At 40.4% G+C, this 22,369-nt stretch overlaps 1 protein-coding gene across 1 annotated transcript in view; it reads left to right on the plus strand.

The window, feature by feature from the left end:
* Positions 1-22,369, plus strand: part of DNAH11 (dynein axonemal heavy chain 11) — a 356,503-nt gene that overhangs the window by 156,360 nt on the left and 177,774 nt on the right. Inside the window, exons 43-46 of the mRNA XM_060414536.1 lie at positions 4,217-4,367; positions 7,840-7,971; positions 15,640-15,813; positions 19,405-19,609. Coding sequence (XP_060270519.1) covers positions 4,217-4,367; positions 7,840-7,971; positions 15,640-15,813; positions 19,405-19,609 — 662 coding nt within the window. The remainder of the gene's footprint in view (positions 1-4,216; positions 4,368-7,839; positions 7,972-15,639; positions 15,814-19,404; positions 19,610-22,369) is intronic.

The following is a 22,369-nucleotide window of genomic DNA, read 5'->3' on the forward strand; positions in this document are numbered from 1 at the left end:
ATTTTTTGTTAAAATTCACTGAGCTACTTAAATGCATAATTTTATGTCCACATTTTACAGATAAGAAGGCAAACAACATCCTTAAAATCATATCAGTAAGTGACTAGCTGAATCAAATGCTATTTTAATTCTGAGTTCTAAGTAAGTTTACTGAAAGACTCCTACATCTGTTGAGATCTTAAGAGAAATTGGAAGTAAATTTCTGAAAATTATCATCAGTGAGAATTTTTCCTAGTAGAGAGGAATAAAATGCACAGAGAAACAGAATAATTAAATTCATTTATAATTGTTTAAAGTGAGCATAACTAAAAATGAGATCTACCAAACTGTGTATTGCATAGCTTGTACATAATGATAGGAAAAGGCAGGAATATTTCTGAAATTTTGTCTGATCCCTGGAAGATAACTTTTGGGAGCCACACCTTCAGATCATACTTTTCCATCTATTACTTTAGTTGAAAGTATTTCTTTTAAAAACTTGATTTTTTTAAAGTATGATTGATTTACAGTGTTGTGTTAGTTTTAGGTGTACAAAGTGATTCAGTTACACACGCATATATATAATAGTTTGCATCTGCCAGCCCCAAACATCCCTCCCAGCCTCTCTCGCCCGTGGCAACCAGTCCATTCTCTGTGTCTGTGAGTCTATTTCATAGATAAGTTCACTTGTGTCCTGTTTTAGATTCCACATGTAAGTGATATCATATGATATTTGTCTTTATCTTTCTGATTTACTTCACTTAGTATAATAATCTCTAAGGTCCATCCATGTTGCTGCAAATGGCATCCGTTCTTTTTAACAGTTAAGTACTGTTCATTGTGTGTGTGTGTGTGTGTGTGTGTATTCACACATTGCATCTTCTTTATCCATTCATCTATGGATGAACGTTTAGCTTGTTTCCATTTCTTGTCTGTTGTAAATCATGCTGTTGTGAACATAGGGGTGCATGTATTTTTTTCAAAATTTAGTGTTTTCCTGGCATATGCCCAGGAGTGGGATTGATGGATCATATGGCAATTCTGTTTTTAGTTTTTTTGAGGAACCTCCATATTATTTTTCATAGTGGTTGAACCCATTTGCATTCCCACCAATAATGTAGAAAGATTCCCTTTTCTTCATATCCTTGCCAACATTTGCTATTTGTAGACTTTTTAATGATGGCCGTTGTGACTGGTGTGAGGTGGTACTTCATTGTACTTCTGATTTGCATTTCTCTAATAGTTTAGTTGAAAATATCATTCTACCGTTGTCTCATTCACTCACCTACATTGGATGAGCTTATTGTCTTCTATCCCTACAATCCCATCCTTTTATCTCGGATTCTGTTTGTATGTGTAAACATACAGATTCAGAAGTCATCAATGTACACTGCTGATCTGTAGGTCCTTTTCAACTTCTGCTATTTTCTAGGCCACCATGAATGATAGAAAACCAAAATCTTGCAAACTATAGAGAGGGGCAAACTATAGAGAGCTCTGAATTCCTATTGTGCTATATGATGGGATCCCAATGCCAGACTTAGAGTAATAAATAAATAATATCTTCAGAAGCCTGAAAACTTTGGCTGCCTTTATAGTTTCTCAACTACAGAGCTGTAGACTTCCTGTGATGTTCTTATAGGAGTGATGTACCTATAAGACTTCTGGAGAAGGAGGAGGTGCAACACAGTTGCCTATATGGAACAGATTTGCAAGCACCACGAGCCAAAGATTCTCTGTTAGTGACCTAGACATTAGCATTAAGGTGATGCATTAAGGCATCTGTTGCATTAAGGCAGCTATTTCCTGAGGCAGGGGCAGTGATGTGGGTGAACCCATAGGTAGGTAAGGAATAAATATATGATGTTTTTACTTGTATGTTTTATGGTAGCAGTGTGTTTCATTTGGCCATATTCAAATCTACAGCATCTTTTAAAAATCATGAGAAAATTTTGCATGAAATAGGGTAGAAGGAATTGCCAATAGCACAGACCTATAGCTTCAGTTTTTCCATTGCTGAAGATAATTTGCTGCCTTTTAATGTTTACTAAATTTAACAGTAATTTATACATAGTATTATCAACTGTCCATATTTAACAATATAGACCCTTTTTTTCTTAACTTCCAGTGCTATATGCTGTGGTTGACTGCTAGCAGAGGTCATTTTGTTTCTTTTTTTGTTTGTTTGCCTCCAGTCAGTTTCAACTCTTACCGCATCTCCTGGTTTGATTGAATTTACTTTCTTTTTTGTGGACATAATTTGCTCTTGGGCCTGATGGGCTTTCCCTTTGAGACTTTGGCTACTGCCAGCGAGGGTTAATAAAGTAGCTGTTACCTAAGTGCAAAGCCCATTTCCCCCTTCTATGGCTTTGTTGAGGCTGCAGCTCCTAGTTAGCCCTGCACAGCCTTCTGCCGCCACAGAGACCAAAGACAGAGGTGGGGAGTTGGGGCAGAATTTCTTAAACCCAACAGAGCACTGTCTGCCCTGCAGGACACTACTGCCTTTAGGAGATGTGCAGAGAGGCAAAGCCAGGATATGAACCCAGTTCTCCCAGTTACACCAGGTCTATGCTAATGAGTAGCATTGATTAGAAATTTGTTATATGTCAGTTATTAATCTAAGCACTTAATACATGAGAACTCATTTGCTCCTCAGAGCAACCCTAGGAAAAGCATGTCATCATCATCTCCATTGCCAGTTAAGAAACTAGAGGCACAGAGACGTTAACTAACCTGCCCAAGAAAACAGAGTTAAAGGATGGATAAAGATCTGGGCAGTCTGACTTAGAGCTCCATCTCCCTAAATAATCCGCCTCCCTACACCCCACCAAAAATAGCTCTGGATACTGAGACTTCAGTTCTGCCAGCATGTGTAGAATAAAAAGAGTAGCTAAGGGGTAGGTGTGGCCTTCATTCTGAGTACCTAGCAACCGTATTCCATTATTCCACTGTTCTGTGGCACCCACTGGATGCAACTCGGAGAGCACCAGAAGTGACCTTTCAGTTACCATCATGCAACTGAACTTCAGCTGAAAATCATTCCTCTTTGACCTGAAAAAGTTGTAATAGTTGATAGTTCATAAATCTAGCAATAGTGTGTAGGTAGTTGAATATTTAATAAAACTCCATCATGAAGCTTTATGATTATCAGAGGGAGTCTTTGCTGGGATAATTATTTTGCCTTAATTTCTTTTGATATTAAAAATATGCAGTCTGATTTGCTTAAAACAAGGTATAGCTGTCATTGATCTGGTTGCACTGTCTCTGGTGGCAGCTACATGGATTTGTGATCACTGTTTCTTATTTGATGAGAACTCTTTGAGCAATTATTTTTCATGTCATATTATACAGTTTCTTTCTAGAGACGGCTGTGGGTGCAACCAAGTCATGTTTCATTTTACTGACAAACATTATTTTATTAATATGTTAGAAATATGAATGTAAGTGGTAACATTTTATAAGCTTCAGATTTATACACCTGTACCCAAGGGTGAGATTCCATTTTAGAGCCACCTATTGGCTTCCCAGGTGATGCTCGTGATAAAGAATCTCTCTGCCAAGCAGAAGATGAGGGTTTGATTCCTGGGGCAGGAAGATCCCCTAGAGTAGGAAATGGCACCCCACTGCATTATTCTTACCTGGAAAATTTCCGTGGGCAGAGGAGCCTGGTGGGCTGCAATCCATGGGGCCATAGACAGTTGGATGCAACTGAGCACACACACCCAGGAACCACATTGTCAGCTATCAGGTCAGAGTTAACGTTCAATCCAGTGAACAGGAGGGACTTGGAAATGGTCCCTATGAAATTTTCGCCTTTTTATTTGTAACTAATTTTTCATTGCTAAAAAATCGACACCAATTTTAATCAAGAAAAACCCCAAGCTGTTTTCATAAATAAAGCCTACCCTCTGAAAATAGTTTCAGTGCTCTAGGAAATGACAAACTATACTTCCTTATAAATGCTCAGTAATGGCCTACTTATCCTCTATTATGTTGGGTTTCTAAGTGCTGTTAGTAGTTTCTTTTACATTCTTTTCATTTGGGTAAAAATGGCCATTAAAACAAGTGTATAAAGGGTCATTTTAAAATATTTGCCATTTGAGAAATAGAATGAACCCACTCAACATGTCCCTGAAGTATTGGACCAAGCTGTGTTGAAGGGGGAAGCTTTTGAGTACGTGAATTTCTGCCTTTCAAACCTGGTGCTCAATAAAAGCCTTTCTGTGTTCTTTTTCAGGTATGTGGCCAGTTGGATAGACAGAAGGCGGCATCAGTCAGAAAAGGCCAATTTAACGATTCTTTTTGATAAATACGTTCCTGCCTGCTTGGAAAAGCTGAGAACAAGCTTTAAAACCATCACTTCAATTCCAGAGAGCAGCCTGGTGCAGGTTCGTCTTGGGTCACTCTGTTTCACACACTAGTCCTGATTTGGTTTGATCAAAAAAGAAGTTCTTGCTTGTTCAACATCACGGAGTGGTTTCTGGAAGGGTTAGGTTGCTCCACAGCACCGCCCCCCCCCCCAGCCCCCATGTTCCCCTGTGCATTTGGCAACCCTCTATCACATGCCTGTCACATGCCTTGACCATTTGGGTTTGTGGTCTGTTTCTCTCACTCGACTGTGAACTAGAGGACTGGAGCCACCTTTTATCATTTGTATATCTCCAGAGATTTCCATAATGCCAAGCACTAGTAGGCGCCAAATATATCATTGGATCATTGTGTTTCTCCCAAATATATTTGCATGAAATAAGAACAGGGTTGTAACAGCTTCATTTATTTTTCTGTTTCCTAAGCAGCTGGCCCAGAGAAGATGCTCAGTGTGTTTTTTGAAAACCGTAAATTCATGCAATTAAAGATTTTGACCAGTGAGTAAGAGAAAGCTACTGAATATCACCTGAACAACCAACCCGTACCCCACCTGGCCTGGCAGACCTCCCATTCTTTCCTCCCTTTCTTTACTCCCCCCTCCCCAGAATAGTCCTCAAGTCAGGTCAGTCCAGACAGAGTTCGTAATATTTCAGGGATAGGTTTTTTTCTGATCCTTGTTGTCAGACAGCTGGTAAGAGTGAAGAGTATGTATGATTCGGTGTCATGACAGCAAATGAAGATGATGCACGGCGCACGGAAATGAAGGTTGTGATCTTAATCTCAGTGTGAGGAAAAGCGATCCCCCAGCCTTTGCAAGTATAAAACTTCACGAAAGGTTTACAGTTAGAAACCTTTATTTGTTTCTCTTTAGGAGCAAAATTGGTTTTGAAGTGCTTTGTTACTGTGAAGTTACTATGGTACAGAATTTGACGCTAAATTAGAAAGTCACAAGCATAATAAGAGAAAGTTCAGGTTTTTGGATAATTTGCACACCAATTAAGTAAACGATAGTCTTCACCAGTAATTATCTGAGGTATAATTTATTTCTGAAAGCAGGTCTGAATTTATTCATAATGAATTAATTATGTGGTTAGCCTAATTAGACTTCCTCTGGTGTAATACTTGTAAAAAGCAAGTATCGTGTTCTTTCTCAAGTTGACTTGTATATTTGTGTTTCTCTGTGGTGTGAACTTTTTCATTTAAGAGTAGTGTGAAAATAGGTCAATAGGAATTAATATGATTTTTGCTCTCACTTCCTCTTTTTGTAGTATTCAGAAATGACATTTTATCCTTAACTCCTTTCTGGCTGCTATTGCGTAAAGTCATCTCTTTGCTGTGATTGCTTATAAGCAAAAAAATTAAAGAAAAAATTGAGTGTACAAGAGAATTGCTTAAAAAGATTATTTTTTACTGTAATTGAGTTGAGGAGGGCATGGCAACCTACTCCAGTGTTCTTGCCTGGAGAATCCCCATGGACAGAGGAGCCTGGCGGGGTTTCCCTGGTGGCTCAGGTGGTAAAGAATCTGTGTGCACTGCAGGAGACCCAGGTTCAATCCCTAGGTCAGGAAGATCCCCTGGAGAAGGAAATGGCAACCCACTCCAGTATTCTTGCCTGGAGAATTCCATGGACAGAGGAGTCTGGCAGGCTACATGTCCACAAAGAGTTGGACATGACTGAGCAATTAACACACACACACACCCTGTGCTATACATTAAGACCTTGTTTATCCATTCTACATATACTAGCTTGCATCAGCTAACCCCAAAGTCCAATCTCGCCCTCCTGCTGCGCCCCCGCCTTGGCAACCACAAGTCTGTCCCCTGTGCCCACGAATCTGTCTCCACCTCATGATAAGTTCATGTGTGTGGTATTTGAGATTCCACCTGTAAGTGAGGCCATATATTTGCCTTTCTTTGTCTAACTTCACTTAGTACAATAACCTCTAGGTCCATCCATGTAGTTGTAAATGGTATTATTTCATTCTTTTAAAAGGCCACTTTAAGAAATTAGTGTACTGTGTTTTCCAGTATATGAAACTTTCTTGCTTTGCGTTTGTTAAGGTGTTTTAACTGTTTCAGAATATACACCAAGGTGTGATTATATTAATTGCTGATGCAGAGCTTAAAATGTTTTCCACGTACTGTGTTTGGGAGAAAATAGAAAAATTGTATGAGTTATTAGCATGTTCACATCAGTGGATGATATCATTTTGACACCTTTCAGTCTTTTCGATTTTAACAGTTGCTTTGACCAACATGCCTTCTACTCAGGAATAGAAAAGTCTCAGGGTTTTACATGACTTTTCTTGGTGAATTTTATTTGATTAGAAGATTATTTTAAAGTAGCAAACATGGCACAATATAAAATAATGGAAATCAAGAGAGAGATTGAGAAAATGACAGGTTGTAAAGCAACTATCCTCCAATAAAGTTTTTTTTTTTTCCTAACAAAAATGTGACAGGTGCTCAACTAATTAAATTTTCAAAAACACTTCCAAATTACACCAGGACCAATTTTCCATATTACCATTTTCCTTGCCTCTCAGGACTGGGAGGGAGAGACACACACGTGACTTGCTTTGTTACAGCTTTCCCTGCTGTGTGCGTGATGTTGATAAACATCCACCACTGCCTCCGAAAACTGGGGGAAGGGTCTCATGAGTTTTGAGGGTCTGTGACAGTGTTAGTTCGTGACAACCATTTTTGTGCTAGCTATAAAAACATGTTCATTATGGTTATTATTTCACATGAGAAAGGCCTTGGCAGCAGCCATGTTCCCTTTGTTACTGACCTCATTGCCCTGGACATGGAGGGAATTTCAGACCAATGGAGCCCTTTCACATGGAGGATCTGAAGAGCAAGTTCCTGAATAGTATTTCTTCCAGAGTTAGATTTAGTCTCACGTCCAAAACATGCCGCAAGCTAAGGGCAGCCAGTCTGACTTTCTAAATTTATGACAACAGGTGGGGGAAGCAGCTGCCAGAGAATGAAGGGAAAGTGGGTTATCTAAATGTCTACTCGAGGGCAGTAGTTACACATCCCTTCCACCTAGTGCCTTCGTTCCCAGTGATGATGTAGGACAACACATGCTGGAGAGAAAAATGCCTTTAGTTTAAGTGAGAATGTGGGTTATAGAGTCCTGTGTATAGAAGGACTCACTGCTTGAAAAGACAGCACGGTTGTATCCCCCTTGCTCTTTTTTAATGTGTATTTCTCTTTGTTATAGTGATTATTAATTGAAGACTTTATGATAATAAGGTTTTTTTGATAGTTTGTTGTTACATAGAAGATAAGTTTGGTTGAAAGTGGCCAAGGGGTTCCACTGCCAACTCAGAAACCCAGTCATTTATGTGTCTCCCAGGATAGCACATTACAGAGTTGGGAAAAATCATAAAATCTCTTCAGGGTACAGAGGATTTATTCCTAAGTCCTGTCACTGTTATTAAAAAAAAAAAATGTTGTCCTGAAAGAATGGCTTTTTCTTTTCTTTAGACTATTTGTACTCTTCTGGAATGTTTATTGATTCCTGAAAATGTACCTTCTGACAGCCCAAAGGAAGTTTATGAAGTCTATTTTGTCTTTGCTTGTATCTGGGCATTCGGAGGCACTCTGCTACAAGATCAGGTATGTGTAGAAATAGTTGACAGAACCAGTTTTATTTGGAGAAAAATATTATTATATCTTGATCCCTGTGAGTTTGGGGGTTTGGGGTATGTCATTATCATAAAGCTACCCTACTAGCCCTATTCACTTCTAAGCTTGTACATTGTCAGGCAAGCTCATTCAGGCTGGTGGTGCTTTCCTTGGCTGACAAGGCCAGGTCCATGGTCTTCCACCAGATCTCTCTTCTGAGCTCAAGGTTCCACGTCAACACCAGCAGTGTCTCAATGTGCCCGAGACAGGGTGCTTCATCTGCCCCTCCCCTGTCTGTGCTCTTCCTCTCCCACCTTTTCCTCAGTGATACATTTCTCCCAGTCGCTCTGGTTCAGACCCTGGGATACATCATTGTTACATCTACATCCTGTGGGCATCAGCTCCTTTCAGAAGGTAGCTGGCACATCTGTCCCCGTGTCTTTGTCCCTACAGCCTTAATTTAGGAGTGTATCAGCTTTAGCTTGCTGTGAGCTATCACATTGTTTTGGCTCAGGCTGCTGTAACAAAATACCATGCTCTGAGTATCTTAAACAGCAGAAATTTACTTTCTGTCAGTTCTGGAGGCTACAAGTCCAGGGTCAAGGTGCCAGCATGGTCAAGTTCTGGTGAGGACCTTCTTCATGCCTTGCAGACAGATGCCTTTTTCTGTGTCTTCACATGGCAGAAAGATAAAATGCTTTCTTGAGTCTTTTCGTGTAAAGGTACTAATCCCAACATGAGGCCCTCAGGCCCTCATCTCAATATAAATACCTCCCAAAGGGCCCATCTCCAAATCCTACCACACTGGGGATTAAGGCTGCAGCATGTGATTTTGGTGAGGAGACAGTTCAATCCATAGCACGTAATAGCCTGCTCATTGGTTTCCAGATCTCTACTCCTCTTACTTCTGCCTAGTCGTACACATTCCCTCGGGTAGTCCTCATGAGCTATAATCAACCCCAGGCTGCTTCCTTTCTGCGGTCCTTTCCTTTGGCCTAAAGCAAGGCTATCACACCTATACAACATTCCTAGCATGGTCTGTGACTTCTGATTTCTTTTCGGTAAACTCTAAGAACATGCATAGGCATATGCAGGCGTGTGCACACACACACATTGCTTAGACTTGTCAAAGTACAAAGTAGGAGTTTTTCACCTTTAAAAATTTACACATCTAATCCCTTCTTGGCACGTCTGTGTGTAGATTTTCTCATGTCATCTTTATAGTAATTCAAGGTATCATCACTATGCAGGTAAAGTAAAACTCAGACAAAGTAACTTGACTGACAGCTGATGACAATATCTGGATTCCCACTCATGTATGTCTGTCTCCAAGGGCCATCCGTGGTGCCTCAGGATCTCTCAGGGGCATAAGTGCTTCCACGGGCACCCCTGAATCTTTGAATTAGAAATAGATGGCGTAATCTTCCAGGCTTCCCTAAAATATTTCCAGATATAAGTATTGTTGTTGTTCAGTCACTCAGTCATTTGACTCTTTGCTACCCCATGGACTGCAGCATGCTAGGCCTCCCTCTCCTTTACCGCCTCCCAGAGTCTGCTTAAACACATGTCCATTAAGTCGGTGATGCCATCCAACCATCTCATCTGTTACCGCCTGCTTCTCCTGCCTTCAATCTTTCCCAGCATTAGGGTCTTTTCCAATGAGTTAGCACATCCCATCAGGTAGCCAAAGTATTGGAGTTTCAGCTTCAGCATCAGTCCCTCCAGTGAATATCCAGAGTTGGTTTCCTTTGGGATTGACTGATTGGATCTCCCTGTAGTCCAAGGAACTCCCAGGAGTCTTCTCTAGCACCAGAGTTCAAAGGAATCCATTCTTTGGCTCTTGGTCTTCTTTACAGTCCAACTCTCACATCCATACATGACCACTGGAAAAACCATAGCTTTGACTAGATGGACCTTTGTAGGCAAAGTAATGTCTCTGCTTTTTAATATGCTGTCTAGGTTGTTCATAGCTTTTATTGCAAGGAGCAAACATCTTTTAACTTTATGGCTGCAGTCACCATTCACAGTGATTGGGGAGGACAAGAAAATAAAGTTTGTCACTGTTTCCATTTTTCTCCCTATCTGTTTGCCATGAAGTGATGGGACCAGATGCCATGATCTTAGTTTTTTGAATGTTGAGTTTTATCCAGGTTTTTCACTCTCCTCTTTCACCTTATCAATAGACTCTTTAGTTCTTCTTTGCTTTCTGCAAAGAAACAGATGGATGACATCCAAAGGATGTCATAAGCAGACATCATAAGGATGATGTCATCTGCCTATCTGAGATTACTGATATTTCTCCCAGAAATCTTGATTCCAGCTTGTGCTTCATCCAGCCCAGCATTTTGCATGATGTCCTCTGCATATAAGTTAAATAATCAGGGTGATTATATACAGCCTTGACGTACTCTTTTCCCAATTTTGAACCAGTCTATTGTTCCATGACCAGATTTAACTGTTGCTTCTTGAGCTGCATACAGGTTTCTAAGGAGGTAGGTATAGTGGTCTGGTATTCCCATAAGAATTTTCCACAGTTGTTGTGATCCACACAGTCAAAGGCTTTAGCATAGTCAGTGAAGCAGAAGTAGATGTTTTGCTGAAATTCCCTTGCTTTTTCTAATGATCCAACAGATGTTGGCAATTTAATTTCTGGTTTCTCTGCCTTTTTAAAATCCAGCTTGTACATCTGGAAGTTCTCGGTTCACACACTGTTGAAGCCTAGCTGTTGTAGGGTTTTGAGCATTACTTTGCTAGTATGTGAAATGAGTGCAACTGTATGATAGTTTGAACAGTCTTTGTCATTGTCCTTCTTTGTGATTGGAATGCAAACTGATCTTTTCCAATCCTGTGGCCAGTGCTGGCTTTTCCAAATGTGCTGATATATTGAGGGCAGCACTATAACAGCAGCATCTTTTAGAATTTAAAATAGCTCAGCTGGAATTCTGTCACCTCCACTAACTTTGTTCATGGTGAAACTTCCTAAGGCCTACTTGACTTCATGCTCCAGGATATCTGGCTCTAGGTGAGTAACCACACCATTACCAGGTCGTTAAGACCTTTTTGTACGGTTCTTCTGTGTATTCTTGCCACCTCTTCTTAATGTCTTCTGCTTCTGTTAAGTCCATACTGTTTCTGTCCTTTATTGTGCCCATCTTAACATGAAATTTTGCCTTGGTATCTCTAATTTTCTTAAAGGTATCTCTGGTCTTTTCCATTCTGTTGTTTCCCTCTATTTCTTTGCACTGATCACTGAGGAAGGCTTTCTTATCTCTCCTTGCTATTCTTTGGAACTCTGCATTTACATGGGTATATTTCCTTTTTACCATTGCCTTTTGCTTCTCTTCTTTTCCCAGCTATTTATAAGGTCTCCTCAGACAACCATTTTGCCTTTTTGCATTTCTTTTTCTTGGGGATGGTTTTGATCATCGCCTCCGGTTCAGTGTTATGAACCTCCATGCATAGTTCTTCAGGCACTCTTTGTTAGATCTAATCCCTTGAAAATATTTGTCACTTCCACTGTATAATCATAAGGGATTTGATTTAGGTCATACCTAAATGGCCTAGTGGTCTGAATTTTGCAATAAGGAGTTCATGATCTGAGCCACAGTCAGCTCCTGGTCTTGTTTTTGCTTACTGTGTAGAGCTTCTCCATCTTTGGCTGCAAAGAATAAAACCAATCTGATCTCAGTATTGACCATCTGGTGATGTCCATGTGTAGAGGTGTCCCTTGTTTTGTTGGAGGAGAGCGTTTGCTATGACCAGTGCGTTCTCTTGGCAAAACTCTGTTAGCGTTTGCCCTGCTTCATTTTGTACTCCAAGGCTAAACTTGTCTGTTCCTCCAAATATCTCTTGACTTCCTACTTTTTCATTCCAGCCCCCTATGATGAAAATGACATGGTTTTTTTTTTGTTTGTTTGTTTTTTTCTCACAATTAGTTCTAGAAAGTCTTGTAGATCCTCAGAGAACCATTCAACTTCATCTTCTTCAGCATTACTGGTTGGGGCATACACTTGTATTACTGTGATGTTGAATGGTTTGCCTTGGAAACAAACCAAGATTATTCTGTCATTTTTGAGATCACATTTCAGACTGTTTTGTTGACTATGAGGGCTACTTCATTTCTTCTAAGGGATTATTGTCCACGATAGTAGATATAACGGTTATATGAATTAAATTCACCCATTCCTGTCCATTTTATTTCACTGATTCCTAAAATGTCAGTGTTCACTCTTGCCATCTCCTGTTTGGCTACTTCCAATTTACCTTGATTCATGGACCTAACATTTCAGGTTACTATGCAATATTGTTCTTTACAATATTTTACTTTCAACTCCAGTCATATCCACAACTGGGCATTGTTTCGCTTTCGCTTCTGCCTCTTCATTTCTTTTGGAACTATTGCTCCGCTCTTTTCCGGTAGCATGTTGGACACCTACCAGCCTGGGGAATTCATCTTTCAGTGTCCTTTCTTTTTGCCTTTTCTTGTTGTTCATGGGGCTCTCAAGGTAAGAATGCTAAAGTGGTTTGCCATTCCCTTCTCCAGTGGGCCATGTTTGGGAATTAAAAACAGAAGGTATTACCGCCAAGAGTAACCCAAATTTGTTGGTTTAGTCACAGTAGGTTCTAGAATCCATGGTTGCTATGACCTGTGGGCCAGTTCTGCTACTTGTCACTAAGTTACTGTACTTTATATCCGTAAATGAATTTGGCATTCACTTGGCCTCCTAAGTCTCATTTTGACCCTTCTCAGAACCCACATTTCTTCAGTAATCTCCAAGTGCTTTTTCTAAAGAATAATAGCCTCTCTTGCCTGAGTTAAGAGTGTTATGTGGCTTCACATGGTTTATCTCAAAGGCAGAATTTACACATATGGATTCTTCTCCATGGAGGCCACATGCAGAGTATTCTTGTCTACCCCCAAACCTCATGACTTTTGTCTTTTTTCCAATGTTCTCCACAGAGTGTTTCCTTTTCCAGGGCTGTACAACCAAGTAAAATTGCATGAGAAGGATGTTGACAACTGAGATTTTTCTGCTCCTCATCATGACGGCTCACTTTCCTCCCAACTTGACCCTCTTTTCATCTTTGCCATTTCCAGACTTGGCAGCCTTCCAAGCCAGCTAGTCAAACCAGGAGCTGAGCATCATGTGGTCCCCTTCCTGTCCCAGACACTCTCCGCAATTAGTATTCGACATCATCATCTTTAAATTTTCAAAACTTCTTTAACTACACAGCATTCAAAAGAGAGATTATGAAGCTGGAAACATGAATGAAGCAGATCCAAGAAATAGTCTTAGGAATAGCCATTTAGTCATCAGAGTTGGGTGCCTTCTATGTATATATGTCAGGGAAAGAGTTTAGGGTTTCTAATAGGCTAGCTTATTGAATCTTAAAAATTATCCTGTCTATATAGTTATAGCTATTCTTCTTTTACAAAAAAAGGAACTGAAACTTAGATAAGTTAGCCTCCTTGGAGACACGTGGCTAATGTCTGAGGCAACTTCAGACTGTAGCTGACTGACTCAGACCTGTGTTCTTAACCCCAGCTGTTGCAAACACCTTCCAAAATTGGTCCCTGTCATCCCTCCCAGAGCCTCCTATAAACAGCTGCTATCATTCCCCACTTGACTTCTGAAGTAATCCCCTCACTGGTCTTTCTGCTTCTGTACTTGCCCTATCATCCATTATGCGCTCAGCAGCCAGAGTGGTTTCTTTAATGTAAATTGGATTATATGATACACTCCAGAATTTACAACACTTTAATGGATTCCTATTGCTTTTAAGATAAAATTTTAAAATTTCATTTACAAGGCCTTTGGCTTTGGCCCAGACTGTCTCTCCCTACTTTTTCCTCAGCTGCTCCCTCCCCTCCAGCTGCACTGGCCAGTTTCTGGAATGCAGGTTCTTTCCTATGATAAGATCTTTGCACTTGTTGACTTCTTCCTGGAATGTTCTGCTCCTTAATTGGTGCCTGTTCTCAGAGATGATTCACTGTACATCCAGTTAAAAGAGATGCCCTCATTACTCTCACTTCCAGCAAAGTTGGCTTTCAAGATACCTATTTATTTATTTCTGTGTTCCTTCACCATACTTCCCCTTCATTTCCCCCATAAGCTCTGTGAGGGCAGAAACCCTGTTTGTTTTCTTCCCCACTTCGGGAACAAATGCATTTTAGTGAGTGAATGAATGATCAAAGACTTGTCATCAAAATGACTCTGCTGACATTGTGGTTAGGTGAAGCAAATTTTATTGTAAAGTAGAAATCTCATGTGCATCCTGCCTACAAAGAATGGTACCAGATAAGGAATTTTTTTTTTTTGAATGAACTTGGTTTCTGACCAACTTCTATAGGATGATTAAAAAGAAAAAATCCTATGACGCCAATCTGAAGATAACGGAAACGGATCTAAATATGTGAGTAGTGGTCTGTAGGAATATGAGCTCCGCTTGTTGGGAAGGTTGGTGGGATCAGCTCTCCCTGCTAAGGCTGACCACATCTCTCAGCCCTAACTGCACCCTCCTACCCTCCAGCCATCCTATCCATCTCTACTCATGTGTCTGATCAGCCTGACACAAAAAGTGGGCTGTATTCCATGGACATAAAGACACCAAAGTAAAAGTAACTTGAAGAATTTCCCTGGAGCAAAATGGGAGTTGAAGTTTTGGATACATGTAAGGTTGGTGAATGCGGTGAACACACACGGTGTTTTTAGAGAGCTCCGAAGCTTTGTCTGGTCATCCCATAGGTACCGGAGGGGCTGTTAGTTGCTAGCACACAGTTGGAATTTCCCCGTCTCCATTTTCTAACTGCTGATCTAGCAGCAGAGGGCTTCTACCTGCCATCGTAGAAACAGGCGCCTTCTAGCAAGGAGAACCTGTTTCCTACTCCATTGTCTTTTCTGGAAGATTCTCTGACAGGACAGGAATCTGTGGAGTTTCAGCTCAACTACTGAGTTGAAAACCAAGTCCGTTCTTTCCCTTCCCTCGTGGCAGAGCTTCTCAGATGTCAAATTTCAAAGACCAACAAAATTTCATTAATGATTTGAAGGAATGAAATAGGGTTACCAACTGTTTGTTTTTCTGAATAAGGGCATTTATTTTTAAATGATCATTTATTATCACCACAGCTTTATAAAGGAAAGGATATTTTTAACACCCAAAGTTCTACGAAGGCTATAAGCTCAGATAAAGAACAGTGTCTAAGTCAATAATGTTACTAGTTTTTTGAAGTATTCATTTGTTCCCACTTTCCCCATTTTACTATCAACTGAGGGAGACGTTGGTAGAAATAAACACTAGTGTTTGCTAACCACTGTCTTAGAGCAGGATGACCTGTGTGATAGCTTGTTATTAAACTGAATAACCTCAGAGTCATCTAAGGTTCACCTAAACTTACCTTGCTTTTTTAAGTTAATAATTACTGTCAAAAATTTGTACCTGATGCACGTATGGCAGTTACAGCTTTCAGCCTCAGTGGTATTGTCATTCATTATAACCTCCTTCTAATTATTTATTTTTCTTTTGTCGGTTATTCAGTCCCGTTTGTAATTGTGAACTGTTTGCTGGAAACACTGTGTGATCAGCTGCACTTGCAGTGGCTTTGTATGTGTTCAAAATTACCTGTAAGTCTGCAAGAAGAATTTCTCTTGTTCTCCGTAGCTTTCCGGTTGTCAAGCTGAATTCAGTCAGTGGTGGCATAAAGAGATGAAAGCAGTGAAGTTTCCATCCCAGGGAACAATTTTTGATTATTACCTGGACCACAAAAGTAAGAAATTTTTGCCTTGGGCTGATAAAATCCCCCAATTTACTATGGATCCAGAAATACCTTTGCAGGTAGGTGTGGGGAACACCATGATCTTCAACCACATGATGCTGGCTTGAGCCTCATTTGTTTTTATGCCATCTTTCTTTTCCTGCCTGATGGATGATTTCCTGTTGGTATGGTCAGCATATAACATAATTCCTTGGAAAGAAGAATCTGTTATAGGAATGACTAGGAAGATGATTATATTTCTACAATTTCTTTTTTTCATTTCAACTTAATTCTGTGGTAACAGCTTTCTTTAGATTTTCCTAGAAATTGTGTGATTTTATAAAAATTGAAGGCATGTTTTTATTAGTTCAGTGAGGTTCAGTGAGTCTTATTTCTGACCTTACTTTACATTTCTTAAGCAGTACTTTTCACATAGAACTTCTTTCCAAACCTGAAGCCATAAAATGAATGTTTCATCTTCCTATTCAAAGATGTATATTTCAATTTCACAAGGCAACTCACAAATCTAAATGAATCTTTATTGTTTTCTTAACTGTTTCTTTTTATAAATTTTCCTACAGTTTTGTATGTCAAGTTATCTTTTAACCATTTTCTAATTCTTCTTCAATCTGTTTTGCTTTTCATTATATTTCTTTCTCAAAATCACCTCATATCGATTGGCTTTGGAACTTATTATTTCAAGTCGTGCCCTATAAAATGCATATAGGTGATTGCCACACTAATTAGGAGGCAGTTACTGTGAAATAAAAGAAAATTCAATGTATGAATTTCCTGGAACTGAGGTAACAAAGTACCACAGATGTGGCTTCAACAACAGAAATGTGTTGTCTCACAGTTTTGGAGGCTAGAAGCTGAAAATAGAGGTGTTGACGGGGTTGGTTCCTTCTGAGGAATCTCTCCTGGATTCTGGAGCTCCACTGGCAGTCTTGGTGTCCTTGCTTTGAGGCGGCATTAGTCAGATCCTCACGTGATAGCATTTTCCCATGTGTATTCTGTGTATTCACATTTTCCTTTATACCAGTCACTTTGAATTTGGAGCCCACTCTGTATCAGCATGCTTAAGACACCCTAACAAACTGCCACAGAATTGGTGGCTTAAACGTCAGAAATTCATCTTTCTCAGGCTAAGATTTGGTTTCCCCTGCAGCCTCTGTCCTTGGCTTGAGATGGTCTCCTCTTGCTGTGCCCCCTATGATCCTTTCTGTGTGTACACACATTCCCTGGACACCATCCTGAAGTGTGTTCAAGTTTCCTCCTTGGACAAGAACACCACCTGGATTGGATTAGGTAGGCCTCACTTAATCATCTCTTTAAAGACCTTATCTCCAAATACAGTCACATTTCTGAGCTACTGGGGTTAGAGCTTCAATAGTTGAATTTTGGGAGGACACAATTCATCCTATAACCATGAGGAAACTCATCATTTTGCAAACAAGAAACTCAGAGGTAGGAAGGCCCTGAAACTGATGAGTTCTGTGACTTGGTGATAACACTACGGATTCGGATCTTCCTGCCTTAGCACTGGCCTTGTTTAAAGACTGTTATCTCCTCAATCCAAGATAACTCTAGAGGTCCCAGGAGTTAGAAGGAAGCAAGACATGGAGAAAGAAGGCTTCTGTACTTTTTACTAAGTGGGTAGAAACTTTTTCCAGAAGCCCCAGAGCAGACTTCCTTCTGCATCCATTTCTCCAGGGGCCATGTGCTGCCCCTACCCTAGTCTCAGGCCAGGTGATGAGGTTACCTTAATTATGAAAGTCTGCTCCATCCGCTTTATAGATTTTAACATCTCTGTTTTAGCTCAGCCTGTCTAGACCTCAGCCACCTAACGATATTATCCAGCTAGCTGAAAGCTGAGGACTTGTAGTTAACCAAAAGAAACACACAAAAAGTGATATCACAAGGTTGATGCACCTTATCAGGGATGTATTTTATTCAATGGAGAACCTGTCAGGACCTCCTAGTCTTACTTTATACACAATTGCACCAAATGTGGTTTTGATTAAAAGCTTCTTAACATGTTAGAGGAAAACCATGTTGAGTCGATAATAATAGCAAATACTAACATGACATTATAATATGTCAGGCCCTTTTCTAAATGCTTTATTTCCATAGATTAATCCTTCCGACAATCTTGTAATTCTCTTTTAGAAAGGACTGTTACTAGCCTTTTTATATATGGAGAAATGGAGTACTTGGACATCAGCTAATGTGTGTATGGTCCGTGCTCTGAGGAGCATTCTGTGTAGTAGGTAAGATAGGACTCAGGCTCTAGACAGATTGGGTTTAAATCCAAGTACCACCACGTATGCTTCTGGCCAATTTGTTAATGTTCTCTAAGCTTTAGCTCCATCATCTCTGAAATGTAAATGATAACAAAACTCTCCTCCTAGGTTTGGTATGAGTATCATATGATATAACACGTGTAAACGGCTCAGCATAGTACCTCTCACATACTCAGCTCTCAGTAGGTATTAATTATCGATATTAACGTGTGGAGAAAAGATCCAATATTAATAGCCAATTAAATAGCAAATGCGACATCTAGCAACAAGACAGGAAAAAAACATGTTACAGAATTCAGTGGTGATTTTAAAGTCATCTGGGACTGTTCAGTGTAGCACAAAAGAGTCTGTGTCTTTCAACAGGTCCTGAGAGGGGCACTGAATTCAGGTGAAGTTCTAGAATGAATGCTCATTATCACGAATTTGATCTTGAATGGTCTATAAAATACTGATCTGTGGTCAGTGTATGTGAACCATGCAGGGAAGAACTTTATCCATTACAGAGTTTGTGTGTTTTTCTTACGAGCTGTATAAATCCTGCAAATAGTTTTTTTAAATCCCCTTTTTAATCTGCCCCCTCCCCAGCGTAAGACCTTTTCAGCTCTCCTTAGTCCCCGGGTAGGCTTCTCTTTCCAGTGTGTCTACATCTGCTTCCCCTTTCCCTGAGCTCACACAGTGTATTCGTTTCTATTCCCTCAGTTGGCTTTTTATTTATTTGTATTCTTTTTATTGTATTTCTGTAAGCCACCTCAATTTTTTCATAAAACAATCTAGTATATAAATAAATAACTAATTTTCACAACAGAAGCTTTGCTATAAAAATTTTTAACAGAACAATGTACAATAAGTACCACCCATGCTTTGGACTTGTGAATATTTCGCGTAATGTTTGTTTCTTCCAAGCTGGTCTCTCCTTGCACTGAACTCCTTTAGAGTGAATTGTGCCTAATCATTTTGCACATCAATCATTAATCTTACTGGGTGAAGAAATTGCTACCAATTTTTGTTTATACATATCTTGGCCTTTCACATGTTTCATCATGTCCTAAAGATTGGTGGGCAGTTTCTTAAGCATTCACTTAGGCATGCCCAAGGTTAGGCAGAGTATAGGTATTTCCATGGTAGGAAGCCTTGGGTGCTAGCTCTTAATTGGAAAAAATAAATCAGTTCCTTCTGCTATGGCATTTTGACGACACTACCCAGTTTCTTTTCTCAAGCTGTGGTGTCTGAATTAACCATTCAAAATGAAACATTAAGTGGTATCTCTTCTACTGGCTGTCAACTAGAACTAAGAATGCATTTGGTCTCAGTTCTAAAATGACTATATGTTGGTGTAGGTACAAAATTTTGTCTGTTTTTCCCCACCAGAGAGCCCTGGTTCACACATCAGAGACAACTCGTCTTCGATATTTTGTGGAGTTGCTGCTCGAGAAAGGACAGCCGTTGATGCTGGTAGGAAACGCTGGAGTAGGAAAAACAGTCTTTGTAGGTGACATGCTGGCAGGTCTCTCTGAGGCTTATGTAGTATCCCGTGTGCCTTTCAACTACTACACAACGTCAGCAGCACTGCAGCGTAAGTGTTCCTTCTTTAATACTCCAGAAACAAGATCAGATACTATCAGAGCCAGGACATGCAGCCCAAAGAGATGATTCCTTTTTCTTAGACATTTTGCTTAGAATGAATTTTTATTTTTCACCATTCTGGCTAAATGTGCTTCGTTTAAATATTGTTATTTTGGCTTTTTACATCCCTCCTGGCTTTACTTGGGTTATTACTCTATAGAACAGAAAGAATTTACATCAGCAGTTCCATTGCTTTGCCTCTAAACCATTTGGTTAGCTTTAATCAATTTCGTGGAGCCCTAGCGACAAAAGAATATGCTCAAGGAAGAATGTACTGGTTACCTCTGCAAGCACGGGGTTGATTTAGTGGGGAATTCATTCAGACTGTATTGATGAAATGACAGGCCACCAGTTGTTAGTTAAATCTTAGAACTGTAAGAATAATTTCTAGCTGTTGAATACATGCATCAGTGTAATCAAAAGAACCACATAGATTTGGGGCATTTTGAGTTTGGAAGGGCAAACAGACTAGACGTGAGAAGTAGAGAAGAACTAGTATAAAGAGCTGAGAGCAGTGTCTGTCACTGTCCAGCAGAGCAGTGGGGCTGTGTCCTGTGAGGGCGGCAGTTCCTGTTGTCCCCTCCTTTATGAAACCTGTTGCCCGGAGCATGGTCTCTTTGTTGTGTGCATTGTTGCCGGTTCCTTAGCCCTATCAGTAGAGATGAACCACCTGTTTTCTTATCACTTAAATCAGGAATGATTGTGCTGTAATCTCTTTCTTAATCAAGTTTGTCTTCCTCATCTTTGTGAGTGGAAAAGTTAAAAAAAAAACTGACCTGGAAGGTTTTCATTCATTTCTTCAGTGAATATGTATCATTTATCTACTTTATCCCCAGACACTGTGTATAATACATGCTTTTCATTGTGGACACAGAAGAAGGGATCACTTTATCACTTGTAAATGGAAGATTAGGGCTGCAATTCAATAGTTGACCGAAGTTCAGCTTGCTGATTCTTGGAAGGGTTGCAAGCATGAATAGATTTAGACATTGCCTATTAGCATGAGGAATAGAAAGAGCTAGTGTACTCTAAAGAAAGGATTTCAGACCTTTGAGATGGGATGGTGTATAGGCAAAACGGGAACTTAGGCTAGAAGAATCAGCTTAAGCAAAGACATGAGAGATAAATTTGTGGGACACATTCATTTAATTGAATCTCTAAGTTGATCAAAGCATAGTGATCAGGTAGAAGATAGGGCAAAGGCTGGAGTGGTAGGCTGGAGTTACAGGTGGAATGCACAGTTGCCTAGTTTGCTGAAGACTGGGAAGGTTTCTGAGATAAGGGACTTTTAGTGCCATAACTGGGATCATCCCAGGCAACCAGGGATGGCTGGTCACTGAGATTGTAGCTAACGTGCAAGTGGAAAAGAACATATTTCATATGGTAGGCAGTGGTGAACCATTGATGGGGAGCAAGGGGTTGACAAGATGCAGGCTCTACTTTGGGCTTTCCTGGTGGCTCAGTGGTAAAGAATCTGCGTGCAGTGCAGGAGACCCAGATTTAATCCTTGGGTCGGGAAGATCCCCTGGAGAAGGAAATGGCAACCCACTCCAATATTCTTGCCTGGAAAATTCCATGAACAGAGGCGTCTGACCCTACAGTCCATGGGTTTGCAAAAGATTTGGACATGACTTAGTGACTAAAACACCGCCACAACAACAGGCTCTACCTTAAGAGGAGAAGTCTGTGGTGGAGGGACCAGTCTCCTTGAGCAACGTGTTAGCTGAATGAAATGGTACCCTGGACCAGAGCTTTAGAAGGAAAGACAGAAGGAGGAGACGTGAGGTGCCATTTACAGGCTGTGCTTAGGCAAATCAGGGACCAGGAAGGAAAGGTTAAATTCAGCCTTTGCATCTGGCTGATTGGGAGTGTTAATCCTGTTGGTAGGAACACAGAAGGCTAAAAAGAAGTGATGGGTCGTGAGTGGGGAAGAGGTATGGAAAATTGAGTTTGGGAACAGGCATATTTGATGTTGGCCAAACAGGCAGTTGTCAGTGGCTAACGGGAACTGATGTTCAGTAACCATTTGGAAATGTAGATATGCTGCTTGGAAGAAGGGTTTGTTAATTAATTTGTTACATATTTTTTTACTTCATTCATTCCTATTTTCATTTAACAAGCTACTTGCTGTCGGTGTTATGAGGCATACGGAAATGAAAATGACAGAGTTCTTGTCCTCAAGCTATTTATACTTCATTCAGAGAGTAGGCACGTGACTAGATACTGCATCTCAGGTCCATACTGTCAAGATTTTCTGTATTTGTGATGTCCTCTCAAAAACATACCAACACCAAGTCAGATAGGCAAGTGAAGAAATGTAACTTGATGTATACACAGGATAATGCCTGCATATAGTATCCTCTTATACTTCTGTACTGCATGGCCCGAGAAGAGAGATGCGAGAAATTCTTGACTGTCCCTAGACTCTAGTACGAGGAAGATAAAGAAGGACTTACTGACTGGTTCTGGGTGGACTGGCAGTGGTTCATGAATGACGGTAGGTATGGGGGGAAGGTGTGAAGGTCAGCAGCGAAGGTGTTGTCTCAGGTGTGATGGCCGGTGTGCCCAGTCCTGCAGCTGCAGACTCTGGGAAAGGAGTCAGGGTGAGCTCCAGGAGGGTATGACATAGAAGGAGATGAACAGAAACAGGTTTCTGGGATTAACCTGCAGAAAGGTGATACTAAAGCCACAGAGTGGATGAAACGGGCAG

The sequence above is a fragment of the Ovis aries genome, chromosome 4, assembly GCF_016772045.2.
Source record: "Ovis aries strain OAR_USU_Benz2616 breed Rambouillet chromosome 4, ARS-UI_Ramb_v3.0, whole genome shotgun sequence".
NCBI classification, from domain to species: domain Eukaryota; kingdom Metazoa; phylum Chordata; class Mammalia; order Artiodactyla; family Bovidae; genus Ovis; species Ovis aries.